This window comes from Lathamus discolor, chromosome 2 (assembly GCF_037157495.1).
Source record: "Lathamus discolor isolate bLatDis1 chromosome 2, bLatDis1.hap1, whole genome shotgun sequence".
Classification (NCBI taxonomy): domain Eukaryota; kingdom Metazoa; phylum Chordata; class Aves; order Psittaciformes; family Psittacidae; genus Lathamus; species Lathamus discolor.
In genome coordinates this window covers 30,000,998-30,028,809 of record NC_088885.1, presented here as the reverse complement: position 1 = coordinate 30,028,809, position 27,812 = coordinate 30,000,998, and the positions used below count along the sequence as shown (strand labels likewise).

At 37.8% G+C, this 27,812-nt stretch overlaps 1 protein-coding gene across 3 annotated transcripts in view; it reads right to left on the bottom strand.

Annotated features, from left to right (window-relative positions):
* AHR (aryl hydrocarbon receptor) overlaps positions 1-27,812 on the bottom strand; it is a 139,289-nt gene that overhangs the window by 100,956 nt on the left and 10,521 nt on the right. For all 3 annotated transcript variants that reach the window (XM_065666265.1, XM_065666266.1, XM_065666264.1), the window contains exon 3: positions 850-965. In XM_065666265.1, coding sequence (XP_065522337.1) covers positions 850-965 — 116 coding nt within the window. The remainder of the gene's footprint in view (positions 1-849; positions 966-27,812) is intronic.

Here is a 27,812-nt window from a genome sequence, read left to right as displayed (position 1 = left end):
CAAGTAGCATTAGTTTACAGTAAATGTTTTGTGGGATTCTTAGAACCTGTTTTAATTTCTAGCCTTTAAACAGTTACATTAATTTTGTTCTAGGCAAGCCATTGGCTCCAACTGACCTAATGTTTGCCACTTCTGATGGATGCATCTGTGTGAAGCCTGTGTACAAGACAGGTTATGAACATATTTCAAATGGAGCTGGTCAAAGTAAAATCTATTTTATGAAACTAATTAGAACATTGAAACACTTATATTAGCCATTTATTGAGTTTAATCTGGACGCCGTATTGTTATATTTCATATGCTTGTACACCATTAAAGCAGACTATATGATTTAAAAAAAAAACCTACCTATGTTTCGTTAACATTTTCCAGTTCATATTACTAGAAGTTATGGGAAGTATTTTAAAATTTGTCCTTAACTGGTGCTACAAACTATGAGTTCTTTCAAACCACTGAGAAAGCAAGATATTTCAGCAAGCCCAAAGTCTCTTAAGATATTTCTTTTTAGACAATTAGTGATCAAATTTACAGCAGATGACTAACCCATCTGACCTTTATGAAAACTGTTTCTTTATATCTTTGTTAACAATAGATGCAAAGACCTAGGAAAAAGAGTCCAAGAAATGACTCAGAGTTTAGAGGCATATGTAGTCTTAACACTCTCTCTTCAAAGTCATTATTACCACCTGAGAAAGTGCAAGACCTGTGTAACATTAACCTTTAGGCACATGAAATTAAGAAAACGAGGAAAGAATTTGACAGTAATAAAACTTTCTCAATCTTATCAGTGAATAACTATATTTTATTTTTATTTAAATCTGCGTGTAATACATCCACTACAAAACATACCTGCAGCAAGAGCTCTCCTTCCAGGATCTGCATTCCTTCTCCCCGTTTTGCTGCTCTACAGTTTTCCTGAATGCCATTTATCTCTGGTCTGGCAGAGTTAGAAGACTTTAATGCAACTAGAACAAAGAAAGAAAAAAGTTGAGTGATCTTTGAACAGCTCACTAGAAGCTGAGGTGATGATGTGCTATTTTGTGTAAGGAAAAACTGTATTTTTAAAATGCTTACAAAGTCAACCTAATAAAAGATTTTTGTTTCAGTGTCAGACATTTTCCTCACTGTTAGAGATAATCCCAATTTTCCTGTTAATAAAGGAGTTTTGTTATCATACAACAACCTCCTATAACCTGGTAACAACTCAACTATGGTATGACAACATGGTACGGTATGAGGTATACCTCAGCTATAAGCCTGCTCTAGACCTAAAGCTCCCTTCAGAGAAAGGAATGAAAGAAACAGGAACCCTAAATGCATACTACACACTAAAGAAAACAACGGAATCTATTTCAAACAAAAAGGCTGAGTTCTTTCTGCCATAGCTAAATTTTAAACTGTTTAAACAATTAAGCAAAGTTTAAACTTCAGATAAAATACTGTAACCATGGATCATTTTCCAGGTTACAAAAACATGCAATTGAAAGAAAAAAAATAAATTATTGAATGAATAAGGGATGAAGAATCAGACCAAATTGCTACAAAGTACCTGAAAGACATACTACCTCCCATCTCCTAATGTGTCTTCTAGTAAACAGGATGCTGTTAAGTAAAACTAGGTATTCAAAGATTGTCCCTAACTTGGAATTTATCTGGTTTCCACATAGTTTGTAAAAGAAAAAATAAAAATTAGTAAAAAATAGAAATTAGTCTGAGTGGGTCTGTAGCTCCTAAGCAGCTTAAAGTTATTTGACTGACTGCACCTTTACCCATAAAGCTAAACATCACCACTCCGCCCTAGAATTTCTAAGCTGCAAAGGAAGTGGAATTTATAAAGGCAGCAGCGCTTCTGTAAATTAACCAGCGGCTTATATCAAGCAATGAGATATTCACCCTAAATTCCCAATGGTTTTTCAACCTGTGAAAAACCTTCATTTTCAGCTGCTCAGAACTCTAGTCAAGAACCCTGAAGAACTCCAGTTTGCTCACTTTTTAACTAAGGTAAATGATAATTTACACTATGTTCATTAACTGAAAGATCACTGCAGCTAACAACTTTCAAGCCAGACAGTTTTCATTAAGATATCCCGCAAAGGCACCGCAGAGGAAAAATATATTCTAAAAAGACCTTAACTGATTAATCAGTCAAGAATTTATCCGAAGGTTTGCTTTGAAATTAAAATCGTAATACACTTCTTCCTACCATATAGTCAAAAAGTCCTGCAATGGGCCACACAGAATCGCAATTGCAAATTCATCTGAAATTCAAGTGAGTGGAAGATGTAGCAATATTTTTTTCCTAAGCATTAATTTAGAAGGGTATCTAGAACATTCACTAAGTCCCCTTGAAGTCCCCCCACCCCGTGTGATAACTTCTTTATTAATATACTCCAAGCAAACATTATAAAAAAAATGCTAGTATGATTTTAGGCTGACATCTATACTACAAGAGTAACAAACAGAAACAACATAGGTCCCTGGTACTTAGCAACCCCAGATACCTGAATGAAAACTTTCAATGCGCGGTTTGACATAGTCAAATTGAAGGCTGCCAGATCCCAACAAGTGGCCCTGGGACAAGATAATGGGAGGGTTATCTCGTAAAACAATAATTCTGAAAAGACTTAGTCACAACACACAACGCTGTGGCTTCAGAAATATTAGCTAAAGATACAGTAATAGATGATAAGACGATTTAAAAATAAAAAGAATGACTCATTCAAAGGTAATATTACAGTGAACATCACCTAGTTTAAAATCAGCTATGTATTCTGATACTTCTCATAGTGTACGTTATTTAGTTAAAGTAATTCCGGTAGTTCATTGCTTTATAATCTTTGAACCCTGAATTAAGTACAACTCACTTCAGCCTATCCCCTCTTAATTTTCAGCCACAGGAAATTAAAACATGAATGCTCCCACAGAGTAAACAGAAAAAAAAAATCTGCATGCATACTCTAAAACATATGAAAAACAAAGAATTTACCTCTCATAATCTCCCACTAGTAACTTTAGAGCAACAAAATTAAAGTTGTTTACACCTGCTAAAAAACTGCTACACAATTTTAGCAAGAGGGCTAGACTGTAAACAGTAACTTTCCAAGCAGGTTAATGACTGTCTCTTAATTTTATGCCCAGCAACAAGTATCATTTCCATTGCTCAGATTTTCCCTGTTTGAAGTAAAAGCTAAATCCGAAAGACAACAGAACTAGACAGTGATCTTTAATAGGTTTTTTAGACACAGAACAACATTATAGTTTCTGGTACATTTGTTTTACAGTTGTGAAATGTTTTAGCACTCAAAACAGCAAATGTAAAAGATAGTTTTACATTGTATCTAAAGACAAATCAGACAATGGTAATATCAGTGTTTACCAGCTTCTTATCTCTAGTTCTAACTGTTATATTCAGGTGAAGAGAGATTTGTACAAAGATGTAGTGTTATTTTAAGAGACTAACAGTATTGTCTGGAGGAAAAAAAAAGTCTGACATACAACTATTTCAGGTCTGGAACAGAATTCCAGAATCCAAGCAATTGAGTTCTACCTACTGCCAAATGCCATCTTCCACTTCATTTCATTCACTGACATACTTGAAAGGGCACTACCTGTTGCAAAAATAAAGTAACTGGAGACACAGAGAATTCAGCATAAGGTATACATCAGCATCTATCCAGCCAACTTTCTGATGAGCATTTATTTATACAGAATCTTACTTTAACACACAAATACTCGAGTTGTCAACTTTACTATCACTATCAACTGAGCCAAACTAAGTTCTATTATACTGTTTTCCTCAATACTAGACACTAATCTGAAGAAAAGTGCATTTTTGCAAAGCATCAGAAAGAACAAAATAAACATGAAAAGAAAAAAAGGTATTTTTTTCTGTGTTGAGTGAATAAAGAATTTTTTTCTGACATAAATGAAGGAAATAAACCACATTTGCTGGTATTCAGCTGAGGAGTCTGGAGAGATTATTCTCCACTGAAACCTAATCATTCCCACACCAAATGCTTCTTATTATTATGAAAGGAGTGAAGAAATGTATGATTAAACAAACTTTCCATCTCAATAGTCACCTAAACCAGTCACGTGTTAAAAGAGTGCTGAATACAAAATGATTCAGTGATTGCTGTCTGAAAAGCTTCTCTGAAATCATACAAGATACTCTGCAATTAGAACCTTTTCTCTTTCCTACCTTTTTGTTCCCAAAGAAAAAGCATAGCAAAAAATTTTTGAGGACCCAGGGTAGGTGACCAAAGAGAGCTGCAGAGAAACGAATATCAAGATATAAAATTTTAACTGTGTCTTTTAAAATCATATTCAGACGCAACAAATTACTTAAAACAGGCTGGAGATGATTTTTACTTTTAGGTGAATTATCTGTTAAAGCCTAAAACTGTATTGAAGTAACACTTGCCTAATATCACAAGTATATCGTTAGCACATCAGTCATGCAGTCCTGGAATTTAATCTTACAGAGCTTCCCAGAACTGCTTTCTATCAAATTTTGGCACAGTTCCCACAATTCAGCCAAACAGGTCAAAGTTTGCAGTCAGAGCCAATGTAGACTGTTTCATAACCTTTTCAGCAGAATTATGAATTCAACTAGTCTGTTCTAGATTACTGCAAAAAACAACAGGTCTGATGAGGGGGGTGGTCTTACTCACTTCAGCAGCAAATGCTAACCTTCAACATGATCACCAGCCAAAACTAGACTAGGAAGGCACTACTGAGAAAACTGAGTTTGATATAAAGCTCTCTAAATCATTAATATACACTAAACTGTTTATACTGGCAAAGGATCCATTTGAAGTAGGAGAAAAAATTACATATATCCATGTACCTAGATGCAATCTTAGCTACACCCATTACTTAAGATGATATGAAAAATTCGGCACCTGTTATCACCCAGGCTGTAAAGGGAAAAATGTTTATGAAAATTATTAACACAGAGAAAAAAATGCAATTAATGATTTTTTTTTAAAGATAACACATGCATTGATTGCATATTTTGTAAATAGTTACACTCCTACTAGATAGCATAAACTGTACATTTCATTAATAAACATGCAAAGGATTGCTCTGTACTTAAGAGATACAAGAAAAATTAAATGTAATTCTGAATTATTATAACTGTAACATTTTAGTATGTTACACAAAGAGGTAAGTTTGACTTCTGTGTAGGCTGCATGTACATGGAAAACATGTTGCATATGGAGAAAAAATGCATACTTAAGTTTTGCATTTCCTTTCCCTTCATTTATGAATTACGCATAATGTTCAAGATAGCTTTATATTGTATATTTGTATCTTACTAAAAGCTGAGCAAGTATTTACACCAAAGTATTAGAAAAAGCAATCTATGGTAGACATATCCTGGTTTTAATATTGACAAATTTTCAATACTGAAGAGTTCCATGTTTCCATTTTCTAACTGCACTATCTTGTCTTGCAACTATTCTGCCAGCTATTAATAATTTCATTGAGAAGTTGTGATATGCATCAGTCTTTTTTTTCTTACATGCTTGAAATAATTCAAGGACAGTCTTCCTTGTAAGCTCTAATACAACTTACAATACAGCTTGTAAATGACAGTAAACTGTGAATGGATGGAGGCACAACAACATGTATTTTCCATTACTAACAAAAAACCAAAACATAAACACATTATTTTAAAAATGCCTCACTATTCTGATATAGTCTGAAGCACTATATGCAGAAAACAATTCACAAAACTAGTCATGGAAGTCAAATAACTGGATTTTGTAAACACAAGCAAAATAAGGGTGAAATTGTACATTTGGGATACCTTTTTTCTCTTAAGCATGTGAATGACAATGTGTCAAATTATGACAATACTGGAATTGCTTTCAAAGAATATACTTTACTTTTAAAGCAGAAAAATACCAATAACACACATGCAGGAGCTGCCTATGTTTTGATATTTCCAGAACAAAAGCAGAACGCAGGTTAAAAAAATTAGTAAAAAGCAAAGTTCAAACTCAGAGAACACAGTGCTTTAATTCATGTGCATATTTTCAGCTAATGCGGAGACATAAACATATCAAGCAGTTAAAAGAACCTATGCACCATGGGAGACTGGTAGTGATTCTTTGAGGTCTTGATTTGACCTCAAAGAAATTATTCAAGGTTCAAGAGACAGAAAACACCATGAAGCAGCTATCACAAGAGGATAAAGCATACCACCATGAATACTTGCAACAAAATATTAGTAGGTTACGGCTGGTGAAGAAGGAAAAAAAAAAAAGAGACTGAGGGGGAAAGGGGGAATAACTCTTTTACCAGAGTACGTTTTAAAATGAGAGATTCGGCAGGGGGAATTAAAAAAGAGAAAGAGAACAAGGGTAAAAAAATATAAGTAGTCAGGTTCTGGCAATTTCCTGGGCTTTTGAGAGTCAATAATTTAGCTGCTGTACAGACGCCGATCGTCATCTGAAGTGTGCAAATCTCTAGAAATCAAGAATTTCCAGGCATCATTTCCTTTGCAATGCAGATTTTGTGCATTTCCAGTCATCCAGTACTTTCTCGTTTAACCCAAATTCTATCTATGTAAAATGCAACCTCATGCTTCTACACAAACATAGCAGAGAGAGCACAAGTCCACCCAGGTGTGAGGATTTTCAAGTATACAAGATTTCCTTAATGTAGGAAGAAATGTAGGATTTGCCCCAAAATGCTTAGACTAGAAAAAAAAAGAATAATTAAATTTTCATCTCTAGAAGTAGATGATTCTGAAGGTTAAAACTGCTTTAATACAAAAGATTTCTATAGAAACTATTAGGAACCTTTAAGGTTTGCCACGAATGCAACTACAATAAAGCCATGTGTGTTTGCTAGACTAAAGATATAAATCAAGATAAAGAACTTCTTATATTAAGGTTCTATTAAGAAACATATTTGAACATTTCACAGACCGTGGATGAAAACAGACTCACAAACCAAAAATAAGCCAGTAAATATTTTGTCAGCATCTGACTGAAATTACTCAAGGTACAGCTCCAGAACTTCCCCAGGGACCACTGGAAGTACTTACATTTGAGACATGTTTTCATTCATATTTTATACTCAACAATAGAAAAGCACGTAAGTGGTACACCTTACTTGAACTGCTGATGAAGTCTAAACTATTCTCTTCAATCAACATAAAACAAATATACATGAGGAATAAAAACAGTACACAACATTTTTCTTAATGCCAAGTGCCACAGCTTTTTCAATGCGTGATATTTTGGATTCACCGAAGAAAACCCCTCTAGTATTAAAATGACCTTAGGTTTACCCCACATTTTCCATTTATCTGTGATCAAATGCTATTCTTAAAGAATTTAGCACAAAAGCTATTTTTGGCATAAGGAAGTCTGTTGCTTGCCCTTTCAAAAATGACATGCGTCTGAGTGCAGACCAGTGCTACTCGGTTTCCAGGTCTATGGCAAGGATACGTTTCCAATGTTCAGAGTTATAAATCATAAGAGGGACAAAAACTTGGCAGGAGTATCACCTTTTTCCTACCTAAACTTCAATCAAATCTCACTGGCCAGGACTCAAAGGGAGTCACGAATTTCCCAGAAATCACATTTCAAGATCATAAGATTATTTATGAGACACTAAATGAGTTTACTGTTATACGGGGTGGGGGTGGGGGGGGGGGGTGTGGGGAGAGAGAGAGTCTCATTTTTCTGCCTGTAAAATTAACTGATGTTAACAAAAAAAAGCAGGAAAAATCCCTTTCAAATAGTTTTGGAGCCCTTCTGGACACCTATGTCGATAAACCACTTTATTAATATCTTAATAATATCTTTATAATAAAACTAGGAGATGTATTTTAATAGTTTGTTGTACTGATAAAGTATTGTTCTGCTAAGTGCGTTACTACATGGGCAAATACTAAACAGGAAGAAGAAGAAAACCATGAACCCCTTCTTTCTAGCACCTGTAATACGGGAAGGCCTCTGTGAAAAAGCTCCTGCTCTCCCTGGTATGATTTTTATACAGTAGAAAGCCTCTTACAAGAAAGGAACCTTAACCTCATTCTATAGAAAGCTGAACAGGTAACAGCAGGTAACCAGGACAAGGAATTAGGTCTTACCTAATGAGTTTATTTGTGACAGGCTAAATGTATAGCAATTTCCTAAGCCAGAATTTGAACAAGACACTGGGTTTCCATTGTTATTTTTGGAGAAAAATCACTAACTTAATGGTTAAATATCCTAAAAGAATGATGTTTTAACTGCAACAGTCTCCAAAATTGACAAGTGTCTTTCCCCACAGCTTCAGTCATGGCAGCATTTTAAGACAGCAGAACTACATACCCCAAAAATGAGAAAGATTTTCTAGTGTTAATAAGCTGCCCAAAAATCAAGACAAATACCTAAACAGTATTCATGAAGCATCACCACTTAACTGGTCCTTTGATACACACTGTCATGGTTTAAGCCCAGCCGGCAACCCAGAACCACACAGCCACTCGCTCATGGCCCCCCTTCGTCCCCTGCTCTAGGACAGATAGGGAGGAGAATCAAAAGAATGTAACTCCCACAGGTTGAGATAAGAACAGCCCAGTAACTAAGGTATAACACAAAACCACTACTGCTACCACCAATAACAATAATGATAAGGCAAATAACAAAGGAAGAGAATACAACTGCTCACCACCCCACCGACTGATACCCAGCCCGACCCAAGCAGCGATCTAGCCCTTGCGGGTAACTGCCCCTAGTTCATATACTGGGCATGATGTGCTGTGGTATGGAATACCTCTTGGATTATTTTGGGTCAGGTGTCCTGTCTCTACTTCCTCCCGGCTTCCCCTCCTCCCTGACAGAGCACGAGACTCAGAAAGTCCTTGGTCAGACTAAACATTACTGACCAGCAACCGAAAACATCGGTGTTATCAGTGTTGTTCCCAGTCTGAAAGTCAAAAACACAGCGCTGCACCAGCTACTAAGGAGAAATGCAACTGCTTCTGCTGAACCCAGGACACACATAAACAAAGCAAGCTCCTGCCTTAGAAAATTGCCCCGGAGGACAGCCACACAAAAACTAAAGATGAGCAATAGCATCTCGGATGTCAAAAGTTTTCAGTTTCCTGCTGCAGTGACATGCCTTAGAAGAACTAACTGACTTGTGTGGACTTACTGAGTTTTTCCTGATTGTGAAGGGGAGAGACTGAGGGATTTTGAAGCTTTTGGGTTTTTTTTATTTTCTTCTGTTTGTACTGGGGAGGGGGATGTGTGGTGGGTATGTGAGTGTGTTTGCTTTCAAACTACTTTAGCAATACAATCTATTCTGAGAATACGACAGCACATAGAGCTGTGATACTACTTGGCCATGGAGCTGATATGGTATTCATGATGTGTTGCTGAAGTATCCTTTATCTCTGGAGCTGAAAATTCTATGCCACACTTTAAAAGGGATTTCTATCTGCTTTTACATAACTTTTTCCACAGTTTTACAGAAAATATGAGATTTTGCCAGATGTGCAGAAAGAACAGCCCATTTCACTGACTCTTCGTTTCACACACATTCCTTTCTTGTTTGGGAATTCCATGTATTCTTATTTCTAAAGAAGCTTTGACATTTGAAAGGGCGCACATAAGTAAGTGCCACTTCCTCTTGAAATGTTTCTGAATCACATTCAACCTTCACTGCAGCTGAAATGACAGTAAAAAGCTAAGCTGGAAGGTGCAGTATCTCAAATGAGGCAAAGCAACATTTTCAGTTGGTAACTGCTGTAACATCAAAGAAAAGAGCAAGCTAAAACTTGAGAATACTTAGCCCCTCCTCTTTTTTTTTTCTGAAATCCTAGTAAGACTTATTTGCTACTACACACCTTCAACTCTTCAGTGCACATTTTATCTCATCCAACTTACTCCTTTGCCCTCCTGTGATAATGCTGCCCATTAACCTCAACAGCTCTTCTCCCTTCTCAGTGTTACCCTACTTGGTATATCCATAGAATGCAATCATAACCCCTAGCCTTTATTTTGCCACACTAAACTGGACAAACTCAGTCTCACCTGCGATACACACTCTCTGGGCCTTCTTTGCACATGTTCTAATGATACCTGTAATACCCTAACTTGAATCCATAAGCTAAGATCTTCTAAAGAATCTCCATTGTTTTAAACTGAATTTGATATATTCAGTAACTATGCATTATGAGAAAGCATTATCCAATTCTATTTCCAAGACTCCTTCAGGAGACTTCACAAAAATTTTCAGAAGGAATAAAAAAAAGACAAGTAGTCCAACTTTATGAAGAGTCCTCCCCACCACTGTATATAAGTCCAACGAGAAAAGCCAACACAAAAAACAACTGCAACTGTATGAAAATACTTGTCATTGATATTTAGTAACTGGAGGTACCAAAGTAAAAAAAAATCTTAACATTCCAGGAGGTGGTTTGAACATCTGATGTCCGCTTCCAGACTTCTGAAAACAGTACATAATAGGAAATACTGTTTTCACATGGACAATTGTAAGAGAGATTGATATGGCTATACCACACCACCCAAGTCTTAGAAGGTAGACGCAGGGACTGAGAGAATGAAGAAGACCTTGGGCCCACTGTGGGAGAGGATCTGGTTTGAGACCATCTTCAAAATCTGAACGTGCACAAGTCCATGGGACCTGATGGAATCCATCCGCGGCTCCTGAAGGAGCTGGCAAATGAAGTTGCTAAGCCACTGGCCATCATATTTGAAAAATCAGGGCAGTCAGGTGAAGTTCCCAATGACTGAAAAATGAAAATATAACCCCCATTTTCAAGAAGGGGAAAATGGAAGACCCAGGGAATTACAGACCAGTCAGTCTCGCCTCTGTGCCTGGCAAAATCTTGGAGCACATTCTCCTGGAAGGCATGCTAAGGCACATGAAAAACAACAAGGGGCTTGGTGACAGCCAGCATGGCTTCACTAAGGGGAAATCCTGCCTGACCAATTTGGTGGCATTCTGTGATGGGGCTACAGAATTGATGGACAAGGGTAAGGCAGTTGATGTCACCTACCTGGACTTGTGCAAAGCGTTTGACACTGTCCCACACGACATCCTTGTCTCTAAATTGGAGAGATATCAATTTGATGGATGGACCACTCGGTGGATAAAGAACTGGCTGGGTGCCCGCACACAAAGAGTTATGGTCAATGGCTCAATGTCCAGCTGGAGACCAGTAACGAGTGGTGTCCCTCAGGGATCAGTGTTGGGACCGGTCTTATTTAACATCTTCATCGCTGACATGGACAGTGGGATTGAGTGCGCCCTCAGCAAGTCTGCTGATGACACCACGCTGTGTGGTTCTGTTGATATGCTGGAGGGAAGGGATGCCATCCAGAGGGACCTTGACACGCTTGTGAGGTGGGCTGATGCCAAACTTATGAAGTTCAACCACTACAAGTGCAAGGTCCTACACCTGGGTCAGAGCAATCCCAGGCACAGCTACAGGTTGGGCAGAGAAGGACCTGGGGGTGCTGGTCGATGAGAAAATGAACATGAGCCGGCAGTGTGCGCTCACAGCCCAGAAAGCCAACCATATCCTGGGCTGCATCAAAAGGAGCGTGACCAGCAGGTCAAAGGAGGTGATCCTGCCCCTCTACTCTGCTCTTATGAGACCTCACCTGGAGTATTGCGTGCAGTTCTTGTGTCCTCAGTGTAAAAAGGACACGGAACTGTTGGAACAAGTCCAGAGGAGGGCCACGAGGATGATCAGGGGACTGGAGCACCTCCCGTACGAAGACAGGCTGAGAAAGTTGGGGCTGTTCAGCCTGGAGAAGAGAAGGCTGCGTGGGGACCTCATAGCAGCCTTCCAGTATCTGAAGGGAGCCTATAGGGATGCTGGGGAGGGGCTCTTCATTAGGGACTGTAGTGACAGGACAAGGGGTAACAGGTTAAAACTTAAACAGGGGAAGTTTAAATTGGATATAAGGAGGAAATTTTTTCCTGTTAGGGTGGTGAGGCACTGGAATGGGTTGCCCAGGGAGGTTGTGAGTACTCCATCCGTGGCAGTGTTCAAGGCCAGGTTGGACGAAGCCTTGGGTGGGATGGTTTAGTGTGAGGTGTCCCTGCACATGGCGGGGGGGTTGGAACTAGATGATCTTGAGGTCCTTTCCAACCCTAACTATTCTATGATTCTATATGCCAGAGTACTGTACAACTCCAGAAGGTCAGATCCATAGAACAGACGTGATACATAAAATTTGTGGTTCACATACCCAATAAACTATTTAGAAACCTCACAATCTAAATACCATGTGTACTTCAGTTTCCTAAGTTTCACTATAAGCCCCAACATGTATAGCTGCTATACCTCCCTCTAGATGGGAAAGAATGGTGTGGTACCTACTTCACCCTTACCTCAAGCATGATTCAGAAACTAGGTGCTCTCCTGACTGTCCCCCATATGGCATAAGTCCAGGTTCTTCTGACAGCTGGTAGCCACTGATTCTTTTGTATGTCTGGAGAAAGTTACATAGCCCATTTTCACAGTACTAAGGTATGCTAAATTCAGGTTTCACTCCCCCCTCTGCTTACAGGTGCTTCCCAATCCTTTCTTCCACTGCAGTCTTAAGTAAGTCTTAAAGCTGAGGGTACAAATAATACCTACTCTTCCTGCTGAGTATTTTCCTTTTTTTTTTTTTTTCCCCTCATGATAGAAGTTTCCCAAGCCTAAAATTTATAATTAGAAAACAGATTCCCAACCAGGGCACTAACCACAAAGGCCAAGATCAGACCCTGATCCAGTCACTGCTGAATGAGCCATTCCGCTCTTCTGTCGGATGGCTGCTTCATGTGAAATGCATAGTAGCCTTGTCCAGAAAACCCAGTTCTGAAAGAACCTTCAATCAATTCAGTTAAGCAAAATCATTTAATAGGGAGCATACTGAATTCACCCTGACAGCAGGTTTCTTAGGTTGCAAGTCATTTTTATAGACAAAGCTACAACACTGGTAAGGATATCTACTCACAGAATGGACACTGCAGTGGAGAACTGGCATTCACTGATTTTGGCCTCCACATAGAAAAGAAAATCAAAAGCAAGCTTAGAGCCAAAATTTGATGGCAGCTTTATTTACAATGAATGTAATAATGTGCATACATTTGCTTGTGAACACCTGCATGATATTAAGCTTGCTTTTACAGTTACATAGGTTGTTCAGGTTCTTACCAAGATAAATGTACTTTGGTTTCTTTGCCTCAAAATTTCAGTTAGAAGTTTGTACCATGCCTTTATCAGGTATATTCAGATTCATATTAAAGTAAGCACAAATTAATGCATATTTTAATGGTGCCATTTGTCTTTAAAAATAAAAAATATATTAAAAAAATTCTGCCAATACAGCCAAAGATCAAATGAAATAAAATCTAAACAGGAGGTTTCATTTATTCTGCCACAAAAAAATAATGTTCAAGGTGGCAAAGACAGATCTATTTGATAATTATATATTTTCTGCTAAATTATTCCATATGCTTAGAGTATTTGGGATTTAGCCAGGAAGAAAAGCAAAAGCACTTCTGGTAGTTGAGCAGTTCCTCCCCCAGATGTGTGTCAAGTTGTCTTTGCACAATTGATTCTTAGGTTAAAAGATTTATATTATCTGTGTTCAGTATGTTCACCAGGAAAATAACTCACCCAATTCCAGAAATATAGGCACTTAGCTTAACAGTCTAAAACATGAAAGAAAATCGTGCAAAAATACTTGGAAATAATCTATTGGCAATTTCATTCAATTGGCTCCATCTGCTTTACTAAGCCTTGTGAATTATTAAACACAACATTTATAAATACATTCCTTTGACAACTGTCATTAATGACAAGATATGTTTATATAAAACAATCCAGCACAGTTGCAACTATTCATCTGTTTCATCTTTTAATAGAAACTAAGTTTTACTCACATATTTATAATCTGAGACATTTGCTTCAGTTCTAAAATTACTCCATCTAATTAAAGGTTAGCTTTGATAAAACAGAAACTATTATTAGCTTTAATATGTTAGTGAAGGAAACACAGAGACAAGATGACACAAAGCTCTCCACAGGAGGCCCTTATGCAGGAGGATTCTGAACTCATGAAGACTGTTTTAATTAGTGGTTGTAAACTACATCATATTCTGACCATAATGTTTTGGGTTTGTTTTGTTGTTTTTTCAAATATGATGTTCCTATGAAGTGTTTTGTAGAAATGAGTACCAATGGATTCTGGTAACCAGGATTCTGGATCCTGACCTTGCCGTACAGAAGGAACACAAAATGAGAATTTTTGGCAAAAACCTAATCTAAAAAATTTTTGGCATCTCCCTTAGTGCCTTGCATGTCACCGATTCTGGGAAAAAAGTTGCCAACCCTAATTTAAGGAATTAATTTTACCTACACATTTAATAAATACATCACCATAAGTTTATAAAAAGAGACAGAAAAATATTTTTATTTTCCAGAGATGAAAACTTCAAGGAAGAGTTTGATAGCACTTACAAACCAACAAATTTTGGACACAGCTTATTAATTCTGCAGTTCAGTTTCAGATGTCTGCATTCCATATGAGTATAAAGTTGAATGATCCTCATTCTTATAGCAAACCACAAGTAATAAAATAGAAACAAATGCAATAGTTCAAAGAACTAAATGTTTTTCTTTGTGAAGGTAGGACAGCCATCAAAAAACTACCCCCAGCTTGCTTTCCCATATTGAAAGTGGACACTGCTAACTCTACCACTTGGGTAGCTTTAGCAGCAGACATATTTGCCTTTAAGCTATGATAGTTCACAGCATACAGTGCTCATGCAAAACAAAGCCAATAGCAGTTCCTTAATACAGTGAGTAGACGGCCACTGCAACTCAACATTCACAGCCACTCAGCTTCAGACATTGCTGCAGAGCTCAATTGCTAATGTGAGGCAATGTGACTCAAAATCAGCAGGCTGTGCAAAGCTGCTGGAAAAGTTGGTGACTTGCATTATTTACTAATTTAGGAAAAGTTAAATGATATGTACCACAAAACTGGAGATAGTTCTGTACACTATCAGAACTAAGCAGAAAAAAAAAAATAAAAATCACCCTGCTAAAAGCATTAACTTCTGACTGGTTTCTCAGGTATGTTTAAACACAAAGTTCAAGTGCAAAAGGGAATGAAAGAGGCAAATTACTGGTGATGACTATACTAATCTGAGGAAGCATATATGACTATACTAACAGAGGAAGGTACCAACCTTTAGAAAGCAAAAATAGCAGGTCAGATAGACGTGATCTTTTTTGCACAAAGCATATCCAGAACCTCTGAGATGGATCTGATTTTGTTCAGCCTCATAAAAGGCTTCCTTCTTGAGGACAGCCTGGCTTTCTAGGGCAGACAAAGTTATTGTATTGCTATCAACTTTCCTAGCCTACTTCTAGCTTTAGCAACGAAAGAAGCACTTAAAAAAAAAAAAAAATAAAAGTTTGTCTATAGTAATAGATTTGTTTTACTGCTCTTCATGTCTGGAGGGTTGTGAGAACTATTAATACTTGCCTGTCTCCTCAAACAGAACTGGCAAATAATTTAGATGGAGTTCAGTAATGTATTTCTTAAGAAAGGAACTATGGGTGTTTAGTCTAGTTAGTACTGTAGCAATTCACAACCTTCTGCTTTTATGCAGCAAATGGCATTTCCATCCTTAGATCCCAGTGCCAAAAGTACCTACTATTTCATTCCAAACATTTAGCAGTATTACACTGACTATGCAAACATAAATATATAGCTGCCAGCTTTGCAGAATAAACTGAAGTTATAAAATACTTGATACCCAACCTGTTCTCCAGAAGGAACTTACTCTGCAAACTAAACAGCAAAATCCTGTGCTATGAAAAATTCAACCTTCCTTCAAAACTAAAAATCAAATTGGAGTATCACAGCTGATTACAACTTTTACCGTTGCATGCCATGAAAAAAATACGAAAAATAGCCTTTATAAAATCATTATTTCCACCTCTTAGATCCATTTATGTTATGCATGTGATTTCCTTACATAGAGCCTTTAAGTGGGGTGATAATTACTCTCATATTCAACATGAGCCTGTTATTACATTCAGAAAGGAGACAGCAACATTTTCAGAGAAGTCCATGGAAAAGGTGATGCTGCAGCAATGTTATATTCAGACTTACTGTATCAGCTAGCAATTTACCAGGTTGAGACTCATTTTTGAGTTACCAGAAATGACAAAAAAGACAAAATTATCATTTAAGTGTAAATACATTAAGGCTATTATCAATGTCTTGAGCTATTAACAGTGTCTTGAGGGAAAGAGGGTTCAGTTTGTGATACTAAATATAGTAAGTATCCCATAATATAGATTTTTTTTATTTCCTAGGTTAACATTTTTGACAAAAAGTAGCATTTAGTGACGTGTTTTAGTGCTTTGGTTCCTATTTATTTTAATGATAAAATCACAAACAAAAATATAAATCTATTCCCTAGATCTCACAGATGCTGCCAGATGAGCTACACCTTCTGTTAAGCATTAAGTTTCTAATTAAGGGAGATGAAATCCTCATGTGTCATGGGGCTAACAGTGAAGGCAATAATCTTGACTGTATCTTCTCAGAGAACCTACCACACATATATAAGTTGGAAGTATGCCTACGAGCATTTAATGGTACGATTTGCATTTTTAAAGTCCCTCACACATGGAGTTCAAATTCTTGATGCTAAGAAGGATCCTAATAGCACCTACTGGGCTCTTCCATTACAGAAGATGAACAGAAAGGAAAGAATCTTGTAACGACATGTTCTCACTGCTGTATCTTGCTAATGCGAAAGGTGGGGGAGGAAGGAGATAAATTAAGGCAATTTCTCCAAAAGTCTCTCGTACATTTAATTTAATATGGCTCTAATTTGACATTTACTTTAATATGGCTGTGGGTATGGGTGTTGGCTAATGCAGCCAAGGAATCTTCAGAATACTTGAAAGATACCTCAAGTATGAAAATATTTATATACAGTGTAAATTGTCATGTTTTATTTTCATCCTGAAAGGAATGTGACTCACTTTACAAAAAAGAGCAACTGTAGGCTTAGGGGCCATTACCAAATCCAAAGGAAGACACATCTTTTCCCATATGATTTCCCACAGATAAGATCCCATTAAGTTTCAAGCAGCACACAACTTTGAACGGCACTAAAGATTTTGCAAAGCCTGTTTTCTCTGAGACAAGCTTAAAGAATTGTTTTCTGAACAGTTATAACCATCCAACAGTGAATTATGTGACTCTATCCCCCCTTCCATCTCGTATCACCTTCCCTCCCTGTTCATTTCCGTTTAATCAGACAAATCCTTTCCAAAAGATCATAAAGTAATTTACATATAGGACAAAATGAACATACCCCAAATCACATTTTATGAGCCAGCAGCTCAGATCCATTTGGTGAAGGATGATCTGCTTGCACACACAGGCTCACTATCACAAATGTTTTTTTCTTTACAATCAAGGCCTTTTATTGTTTACAAAAGTTCACCTTTATTTGGTCTGTAGAGCAAAACAAGATTATTTTTTTTTAAAAACCTATTCCACTACTACAAGCTATTTCAATTAAGCAAACAGAAATCGTGTCCGAGAAGGAAACCAGGTCGCACAACACAGTACTTAAAAGTGCAGGCAGTCAGCTACTCTTTTTTTTTTTTTTTTTTTTTTTTTAACATTTTCCCAATCAGTGTTTTTCTTTTGTATCACTCATGAGAAAACGTTAAAACAGAAACACCATAGCTTAGCATGAACTGATTGCCTGGTAACCTTTTCTTCTGCTATGGTTTGAGAAAAGCAAATGCCTATTTTGCTCTTCAATTCTGAAGTGACTTAAATATTTAAGTGACGGTTTAAAAATGTTTTCAAAATATACAAATCTGACTAAATGCAACTGGAAAGCCTGTTGACTGTGTTTATGCTAAAATCTTCCTAGTTCAACTCAAATATACAAATCTCCTAACATCAGCAGTTTATCCTCAAAAATTTGCTAACAGAGATCACTTGACCTTTGAGGTGCTAGAAATATCACATGTAAAAAATTCCAAAACATTCTAGTGTTAGACCCGCTAAAATGGAAAACTAGCATGAGCATCAGTGGTTTAATGCCCGAGCTCAGTCTTCTCCTCCCACCCTGACAAATCTACAAACTGTTCGCTAAATCCCACTCCTGAAGTCACAGCTACTACTGGCTATAAAATCTACTGCTACCAAACAGTAGTAATACCAGCAACTACAGAAAAATTATGACCCAAAGTAATGAATTGGGACTTTTTTCCACACCTGTAAAATTAATTCCATTTTCAGTATCTTGCATAATATTCTTGTTCTCCATGTGAGATATCAGAAGAGGGATAGTTTATGAAGTTAGTTACAGGGCAGATGATGTTAATCAACCTTACTGGCTTATACAAAAATGTTCCTTGCATGCATAGAGTAAAATGTTTTGCAAAAATATAAGTTGCAGAGCAACTGAATTCTTTTTCTTACAATATCATACCCAGAGTCAGTTTCTTTTAAAAGCGTTAACAGTAGCTATGACATTCTTAAACATGGCTGAACTTATGACATTGAAAAAAAATACTTACCAAGTTTAAAAGCACTTTACAGAATTAAGATGTTAGCTTTCACTAGATTTGTCTAACATATATACAATAAAGATACAAAAACTTGTTTTAAAACATTCGCATAATCTAAGTAACTGAAGTTTAAACAGATTGTGCATGATATTTTCCTCAACTTCCACAGGATACTCTCTCCTTTGACCCATTCCCAAAATGCAGTTCAGCAAGCCCTGAACTGTTTGTTGAAGCAGACCGGTGTTTCTCTTAAGACCATAAAAATATTAAAATGAAGAAATAGATCTCCTATTAAAGATATGAAGATACGGAAGTTGAAAGGCAAGCAGCCATTTTTGAGAGCAAGTAGGCAGAAGGTTACAGGACTATGAAGCGTAGGATCAGCAATAAACTATTATGGTTTTGTCCTGAAGGGTCAATGGTATCTACATGCTGTCTGGGAATTTCTTATCTTCTAATACATCAGTGGTAGTTCTCCTCAATTTAAAGCAGAGACTGGTCTTGAGAAAAAGGAATCAGAAAATCAGGACAGCAATTAGCATGCAGTGCTTTTACAGCTAGCCAGTTGTACCTAGTCACTTAATGCCAGAATTTCAGTTCAGTTGTTTGCTTGGTTTTGGGGCTCTTTTTGGTTTTGTTTTGTTTTTTTGTGGTTTTGTTGTTTGTTGGGGTTTTTTAAGGCAAAACAAACAAACATAGGGAATGTAACTTCACTTCTGCTTTTATCATTTACTTTAAAACAGAAAAGTAAATCTCAGGAAACACGCAGTTGTTAAAATTTGCCAATTCTCACTTGGGCTTTGATGCTTAACCAACCACATACCAAACCGTATACTGCTTGCGGTTTCAAGACAGAAGCAATGAACTCTTGTTCCATAACTATCACAGAGATGACAGTCACCTGCTGAATCACCAAAACCATATCCTGGCACACCCACATTTCTTCTGAGGTACTTCCCATTCAATTCCTGTCTGGGTACCTCTTCCTTGCTTCTACAGAAAAAAAAAAGAGTCAGCAAGAGGTGCATGCTTGTAAATTGCAGCTTACCTTCAGAACTGTTAGTATGATACACTGCTTCAGCCACAGAAAGGGAAGGAAAAAAAAAAAAAAGCTTGCTAAATTTTGGGATGAAAAGCCAGAAAAGAAAGAAGTTATTTACTTCCAAGTAGAATGACATTTATGGGAAGTGGTGTGGGTTAGATGAGTGGACAGCGAGGTGGACTGAGAACCGGCTGAATGGCAGAGCTCAGAAGATTGTGATCAGGGGTGCAGAGACTAGTCGGAGGCCTGTACATCAATGACCTTGACAAAGAGACAGAGTGTGCCCTCAGCAAGTTTGTTGATGATACAAAACTGGGAGGAGCGGCTGAAACACCAGCAGGTTGTGCTGTCATTCAGCAGGACCTTGACAGGCTGGAAAATTAGGTGGAGAGAAACCTAATGAGGATCAACAAGGGCAAGTGTATGGTACCGCCCTGGAGAGAAGTGGCCTCAGGTACCAGTACAGGTTAGGGGTTGACCTGCTAGAAAGCCGGTCTGTAAGAGAAGGACCTTGGAGTCCTGATGGACAAATTAACTACATGTGCCCTTGTGGCCAAGAAGGCCAATGGCATCCTGGGCGGCATTAGGAGGAGCATGGCCAGCAGGTCAAGGGAGGTTATCCTTCCCATCTACTCTGCCATTGTGAGACCACATATGGAGTACTGTGTCCAGTTCTGGGCATCCCAGTTCAATAAAGGAGAGGGTCCAGTGGAGCACTACAAAGATAGTAAGGGGTCTGGTGCATTTCTCCTCTGACGAAGGACAGAAGTTCTAGGCCTTTTTAGCTTGGAGAAGGGATTGTGTCAGTTCATGCAAATATCTTAAGTGTGGGTGCTAAGAAGATGGGCCTGACTGTTTTCAGTGGTACCAAGTGACAGGCTAAGGGACAACAGGCACAAACTGAAACACAAGGAGTTCCATCTGAATGCGAGGGAAAACTTTGAGGGTGACAAAGCACTGGAACAACCTGCCCAGAGAAGTTGTGGAGTCTTCTTCTACAGAGATACTCAAAACCTGCCTGGACGTGATCCTGTGCAACCTGTTCTAGCTGAACATACATTAACAAGGGGGGCTGGACTAGATGTTCTCCAGAGATCCCTTTCATGTATGAAACAGGACAGTTTAAGTATTCTTCTAGTAAAATGCAATATTGAGTTTTGCCACTATTACATTAAAAGGGTATGGAGGTAGGTTTGGAAGGTTTCTTTACAAGACCATTAAAGTCTAACCCTTGCTATTTAATGATATTAATGAATAAGCACTTTCTAATAGAAATCTCTTTTCTTTAAATTGAGGAAAAAAACCAATACACTTCACCAAACAGATGAAGTTGGTTTTTTATGCCAAATCAAAAAACTTTCTAGCAATTTAACAGAAAAGTTTCTGCAATAACTGAAGTTTCGCAAGGGAGTCAAGCATGCTTTTGGAGGGTTGCTTCCTCTCCAGCCCAAGACTGTATTATCTCTACTTTGGATATGGGACTTATTCCCAGCTTATTTCACTGTCAAGGCCCATAGATGCATCCTGTTAAAGCCACATCCATGTCCTCAGTCTGAAAGATTAGTCCTTCCTTGTTCCTTGCAGAAACCTCTAGTCACCCCCTGCACTTAACAGGTTGCCTCTGAGGTCAACACAGTGAAACCTCCTCTGTGTAGTACAATTGAGAAGACAAATGAATTGCTTGGGGCAGAACTGGAGAGATACTCTGGAAAGACCCTAAATCACCAGGTTGGTGACACATAAACAATGAGAGTCAACACTGAAGACCTTGTTAAAGTCAAGGGAAACAATATCAGCTGCTCTCCCATTGTCCACAAAAGCAGGCATTCTTCATAAAGGGCAGTCAGGTTTGTCAGGCCTGATTAGCCCATAGTCTACAGCTGAGTAAGACTAGTACTCTCACAGGGTAACAGCTGAGGAAGGACTTTTTCACTTAATGAATGGTAGCCATTTCAGAGTTGTACATCCATGTCAGAAGAAGTACTGAGGAATTCAGGATAGCTGATGCTCCTAACACTGAAGGTAAGTAATTGCAAGCATTCCACCAAAGGACCTGCGGTCAGCAAATATAGCTTGAGAGAAGCAGAAGAGGGACAGAAAGACACAGGCTGATCCATTCCTAAAACCCCTTACAGACAAGGGTCTCAAACCTTTCCTGCAGCTCTACATTCAAATGCTGTTAAAGTGCATGAAGAGAATGAGCAACCTTTTTTTCCTTCCATATCACTGGGAATAACGCATTAGTGTTTATGCCACCTGATTAGCATACTGACCAGGAATTCATATTTGCACTGCTGTCCTTCTGAAGGATCAGCTACAAACCACAAAGCTATGTATTAGGCTCCACCTGTCTACAGTTCCCCATTAAATAGGTCAAGAAAGAGTATTAGCAAAAGCCTTCAGTATCAGCATGCTGCATGACACCAGATACATTTCAACATCCTTTAATGTGACTGAATCAACAGCCTGGTCTCTGGTAAGAAACTATATATAGCACCATGCAAAGCATGATGGTATCAAATCAAAATTAAGAGCAGTTGTAAGGACAAGGAAAGACTGATCGTTTTTTCTAGGCACGTCTCTTATTGTCTGACAGAAGTACACCAAACAACAAATGGTACAAACAAGGAGGAGACTGGGACCTACCCTTATCTTTTCCTCCAAACATGCAAAATATATACATGGCATGATTAAATAAATAAATAAATAAGGAAAGGCATCCTCCAATTTGTTTCTCTGACTTAGACACCAAAAGGCAAAAATAAACTTACTGAAACTGAATACTTTGGCACAAAAAGCTAGCTACTTATGCTAGCCCACAGGAATTGTACCGCTGAAGATGTGACAGTGCAGTCTGATGGGGGAATCAATATTTGACCAGCCAGTTCATGGACTTGCTATAGTAAATTTCTACTTTATGCAGTTAGAATGCATCTTCAGGGGGCAAGCATGTATGCCTTTCAGCTTATTAGATATTATATGATGCCATGCATAAAGTGTGCAGTACTGAGCAATTCAAAAGGCACATGGGCTGAATTTCAAGAGGCAATTATTCAGTGGAAAAAAAATGCACAGCTCTTTGTTCAACTAAAAAACAGTTCAGCATGCATCACTGAGGGCAACTAATTCCTATTTGTATGTTCCCTTTAATGTTTGCAGCTGGCAAACCTCTATTTTCTTAAGGCAGTTTCAGACAACTCTATTCTAGTTCTTCGGTTTACTTCATTTAAGTTTCTAGAATACCTATAGTAAGTTTTATCATTAACAGAATACCTTGCTAAAACATACAAATTGGACAGGCATTGTGCATTGAGCTGCAGAAATCCCAGGAGGCTTTTCCCGGGAAAATTTATCAGTACATCATCTGAAACTCTGAAAAGCACTTTTGAAACTGGTTATTTATCTTCTTCAGATTCTCTTCAAGAAGACATTATAAATTAATTCATTACAACAACAGAGCTCTAGTAACTACAATGAGGTTCTAGTTACCTAGCTAGATTTCCAAAATGATTCACAAAGCGCTTATTCTTTAGCTAGTTAGTGCTCTATCAAAGCATGTATGAAACAGAAACTGTTCTACCAGAGCTAGTATTTTTGTTTACTTGGGGAAAATAAACAAGAGTTATAACTGAACTGTAAACATCTACAGAGCTCAATCAAGCAACTCTTATTTCCTTATCAGAACACAGACAAAAGTCTAACAGGAAAAGCTAGGGCACAGGAGGAAAACTGCTGAGTTATCGAGGCAGAAGGGGCATTAAAAGCTATTGCAGCATTAATAGATTATTTGTACACATTTTTAAAGTGAATTAACACTGAAGTCTTAAGTTACCATGACATACGTTTTAAGGTCACAGTCAAGCAAATTATACTTTTTCAAATTCAAATGGATGAATCAAAAGCCCATGGAAGACCGATGTTGAAAAGCTGGTGCTACCTCCAATTATACTTCTACATTCAAATTGTATTTGGAGAAGGGATCAACAGTTACTGTGGTTGTATAACAAAACCAAAAAGCTCCAAATCTCATTATCTTTAGGCGCTACAGTACAGTGATAAAAATCCTAACAAAGATTACAAGATTTGGAATACAGAGTGTCACAGAAGCAGCAGTATTTCCTGATACAGCCTTTTACCTTGCTACCCATTCTGGGTTTGAGTGTCATACTAACCCTAAAAATGTCAATCTCCAGAGCACATATATGGTTAGCATAGGATAAATTATACTTTAGGTTCTGACCTTGCAAATGAGAGAATATTTACTGCAGCAGATATCTAGAGCAAAGTCCAGAACAGTATGCTTAAAACTAATCTATGAAGAAAAGACAGATGCTTTGCATACTGGGAGACAGGGTTTTCAAGAAATTTTACAACAGCTTTGGGAAACATAAAAGTCTCCTACACTGACTTTCCATATGTAAATAATACATATATGGCAGAGAAAAAGAGATAACCTTTTATTTCTCTTCCTTGCAAATGGAGTTCTAGTAATGATTAACATTAATCACTGAAAATAGATTCAGAACACAAAATCCAAACAACATGTTAACTGTCAGTATTTGTAGCCAGTTTCTCCTCTTTATCCTACAGATAAACTGGCATACTGAGCTCTGCAACATAAACATACTTTTCAATTTTAGGTGTTTGGTTTGGGGTATATTAAATGTCAGTTGCATCAACCCATAGCAGTATAGAGCTGTTAAGCTGCATGACATGCTTAGTGACACAGCACTCCTAAAAACAATTTTCTGAGTAGGCTAAGAATGAGCACGTGATAGTGAAAACATACACAGTTTGAGATTTAAAGTGATGTCACAGCTACATGGCTCTTAATCATCATTTTGGGGGATCAGAATTTAGGACTTCAAAATCTAAATCCCTACTTATGTTCTGTTACGTAAATACAGGCTAAAATAGCCTGTAGCAGACAGCCACAAATGCTCAGTATGAATCTCAGGGGATCAGGGGCAGAAGGGGGAAATGTTGGTGGGCATGAGCAGGGGGTGGGGGGAGAACACAAGTACAGCAGCATGGAAGAACAGTCATGGATTAGGTAATAACTTGAATGGTATGACTGTCTGCTACTAAATTAACTATACAATTCCAAGGTTCACATTTTGTAATAGTTTTGGATTGGGGCCAGGGGAAGAGTACAAGAGGAAACACAGTTGGCTCTTCTGTGGGATTCCCCCCCCCCCCCCCCAATTTTTTTTGTTCCCCTCCTACACTCTCAGGTAAGACTTAAAGACTCAAAGCAGCTCATTCAGAAAAGTGAAAATGAATTCATATGCACAGGAAAGATAACTGGGCAGAGAACAACATAACTCCCAAGGCTGGAAGCCAAACAAATTTAAGTCCAGATAATATTTTAACAGGATGATATATCTGCTAGAGGAATCACCAAGAGATGTGGTGGATTCTCCATTTAACTTCGTATCACAATTGAATAATGTTCTACAAAATGCACAAATAATCTCTCTCAAACTATGGGATGTTTTCTACCTTAGGAATACAAAAATGGCTCAAGACAGTCATGAATCAAGTAAGACAAGTCAAGCCCACCAGAATCCGCTGGCAACGGTAAATTCCTATATAGCATCAACACAGATACCTGAAAGCAGTAAGTGCAGCCTGATTCCACTGCTCTACCCTGGAAAGCTTTAGATTTTCCTGACATGGGAGTCAGGAGTGTCTATGTATGCAGCAGGAAGAGCAGGAAAAGAGGGTAACACCAAAGGGAAGTCACACTTTCAAAAAATACATGAGGAAAGCTGCCTTAGACAAACAAGGCAGGTAAATATAGAAACAGTCCGAAATAAAAGTGAGGCCACATCTGCTGCATTATCCTGGCCTTAACTGACTGAGCTTCAAACAGTTTGTTCATACTTTCAGGTTTGTTTCAGACCACCACTGGGCAGAAAGGCTATCTATATCCTCTAGGCTGTAAATACATTGTAGCTCTTCTCAATGTGACAGAATAAATACCCGGTCTTCCACCTTGCCCATCTTTGCTATCTGTACACCCTATCTTAAGCTATCCTCTCCAGAGCAGGAGCCATACACAACCTTGTTCTCTCCAATACACAGTATGATAGAACAAAGGGCATCACAGGAAAAACGCGTTATATCGAAGAGTATATTTTATGTGATGACAATGGGTGCACTGCAAGTTTAGGCTATGTTATGCCAAGGAATGTGTGTTAATTATATTACAAAGTAAAATTAAGCAATGCAAACTTACTGGAAAAATTCTTAATTATTTTGTTATTGCAAGGCTTGCCAGAATCACTTGCATACAACATAAGAAACCAATTCTCAACTAATTTTGAGCAGAAACTTTCTTCTGTAATTGCAGAATACTGTACAATAGGCAAGAAGGGGAAAAAAACCCCAACATATTCTTTAAACCACAGGAATTCTTACTGAAATGGATGAAAGGATAATTAATAAGCAAAAATGTTAAATTTTGTTTCTAATATATCGATACACATGCATAGCACAGCTACTTCATTTCAGATTCTGCAAGCTTCTCCTTAATTCTCACTATACCTTTAAAAAGAAAAGTCATGCTGCTATTATTAAAAAAGTGATCATACAAGCTCTACTTTTATTACTTTAATCTAACCACTTCACCAAAGCCTGAGAAGACCTATTATAAATGTTCTTCCTTACTGCAGTAAAGAATTTAAATGATTATCAATTCATCCTATAAAGACCAAAGCTAGAGGCAAAACAGCTTTTTCCTTTAGTATGCATTGGGAACACAGGCTATGCCTAAATGATCATCCAGTTGTTCTCCAGATGCTGAACTCACACTAACCTGCACCCACACAAAGAGCTGTTGTCCCATATTCCACTTTATATTTTTCACCGCTGAATGCACACATGCATGGGCACTTAGCATCAAAACGGAGTAAAATAATACCAGGACAACATATAAAGTCTTTCTTTACTGACTGCAGCAGTCACCTGCCTGATTTATCCTAGTCTCTTAAAAATAAAAAGCTTGCCTTAAGCCACTTTCAGGAAGTCTCTTACATGCACAAAATAAATACTCCAGCAGTGATTTAAGCTAACCTGCTTGACTTTGAGGACTGCTAATCCACTTCAGTACAGACAGGTATAGCACTGCACCGCTGAATACCACCACCACCTTATATCACTCATTAGCTTTGACTCAGCACAGAACTTTGAGTTTATGTTAAAAATAAAAAAATAAGAATAAAAAAAAAAAAAAAATCAGACTTGAGATACAGTATTTTAAGCCACGACAGAAATTTCCTTCTTAACTACAAGGTCAAAGTTATATATAATAAGACCATGCTAGAGTGCTTGACATGGGGATACAGAAAGCCTTCTGACATGAGGTAGACTTAAGACTAACCTGACCACACAGAACTAAAGGGTAGTGATACAAAGGGGTCACTTAGCAGCACAATACCTTCACTAACTGCAGCAATCAAAAGCAACTGCTTAACAGAATCAGTAACAGAAGAAAGGGGTTTTGAGGTTCGGGGGGGGGGGGGGGGGGGAACATACACCCATTTCCTATGACTTGAACTATGGTAAGCATGCAGAAGTTCAGCATGTTTCAGTTGACAATATAGAAAAAATACTCACCTGCCTGTAGCTCTGGAGCGAATTCTATACCATCTTAATGACAGGGGGTAGGGGAAGGGGGTTTTTGTTTGTTTTTTCTTTGTATGTATATATACACTTAGCTTTTAAAGTAACAAAAAAACCCAAACACTTGCAGACATTTAAGTAACACACATTCATTCAAATTGATGTAACTTCTTCTTTAGGTGTCTTTCACAAAACAGTTCTTTCCCCCCAACTCCCTTCCTCTGTCAGAAAACAGACATTCACTCTGGATTATTTAAACTTGGAAAAATGCAAGTGTTTTCTTTGAAAAAATATCTATTGTTACAGCAAAAACTTGGGTTTCCTTTCAAGCAAGATCATATGATTACACATTTATATTTTACTTTCCGCAGGAATTTACACACACACACCCCCATTTGCATCCTGTTATTCATTTAGCGTTTCCTTTTACTTCAGCATGCTGTGTTAATAAAGTGGACCTGCTGGCCTAGTCTAGGCACTCAAGGTGACAATCAGTGCTCGCTCTTGCATTTGTCAGATTTATTCTACAGGGCTTTCCGCATATATTGA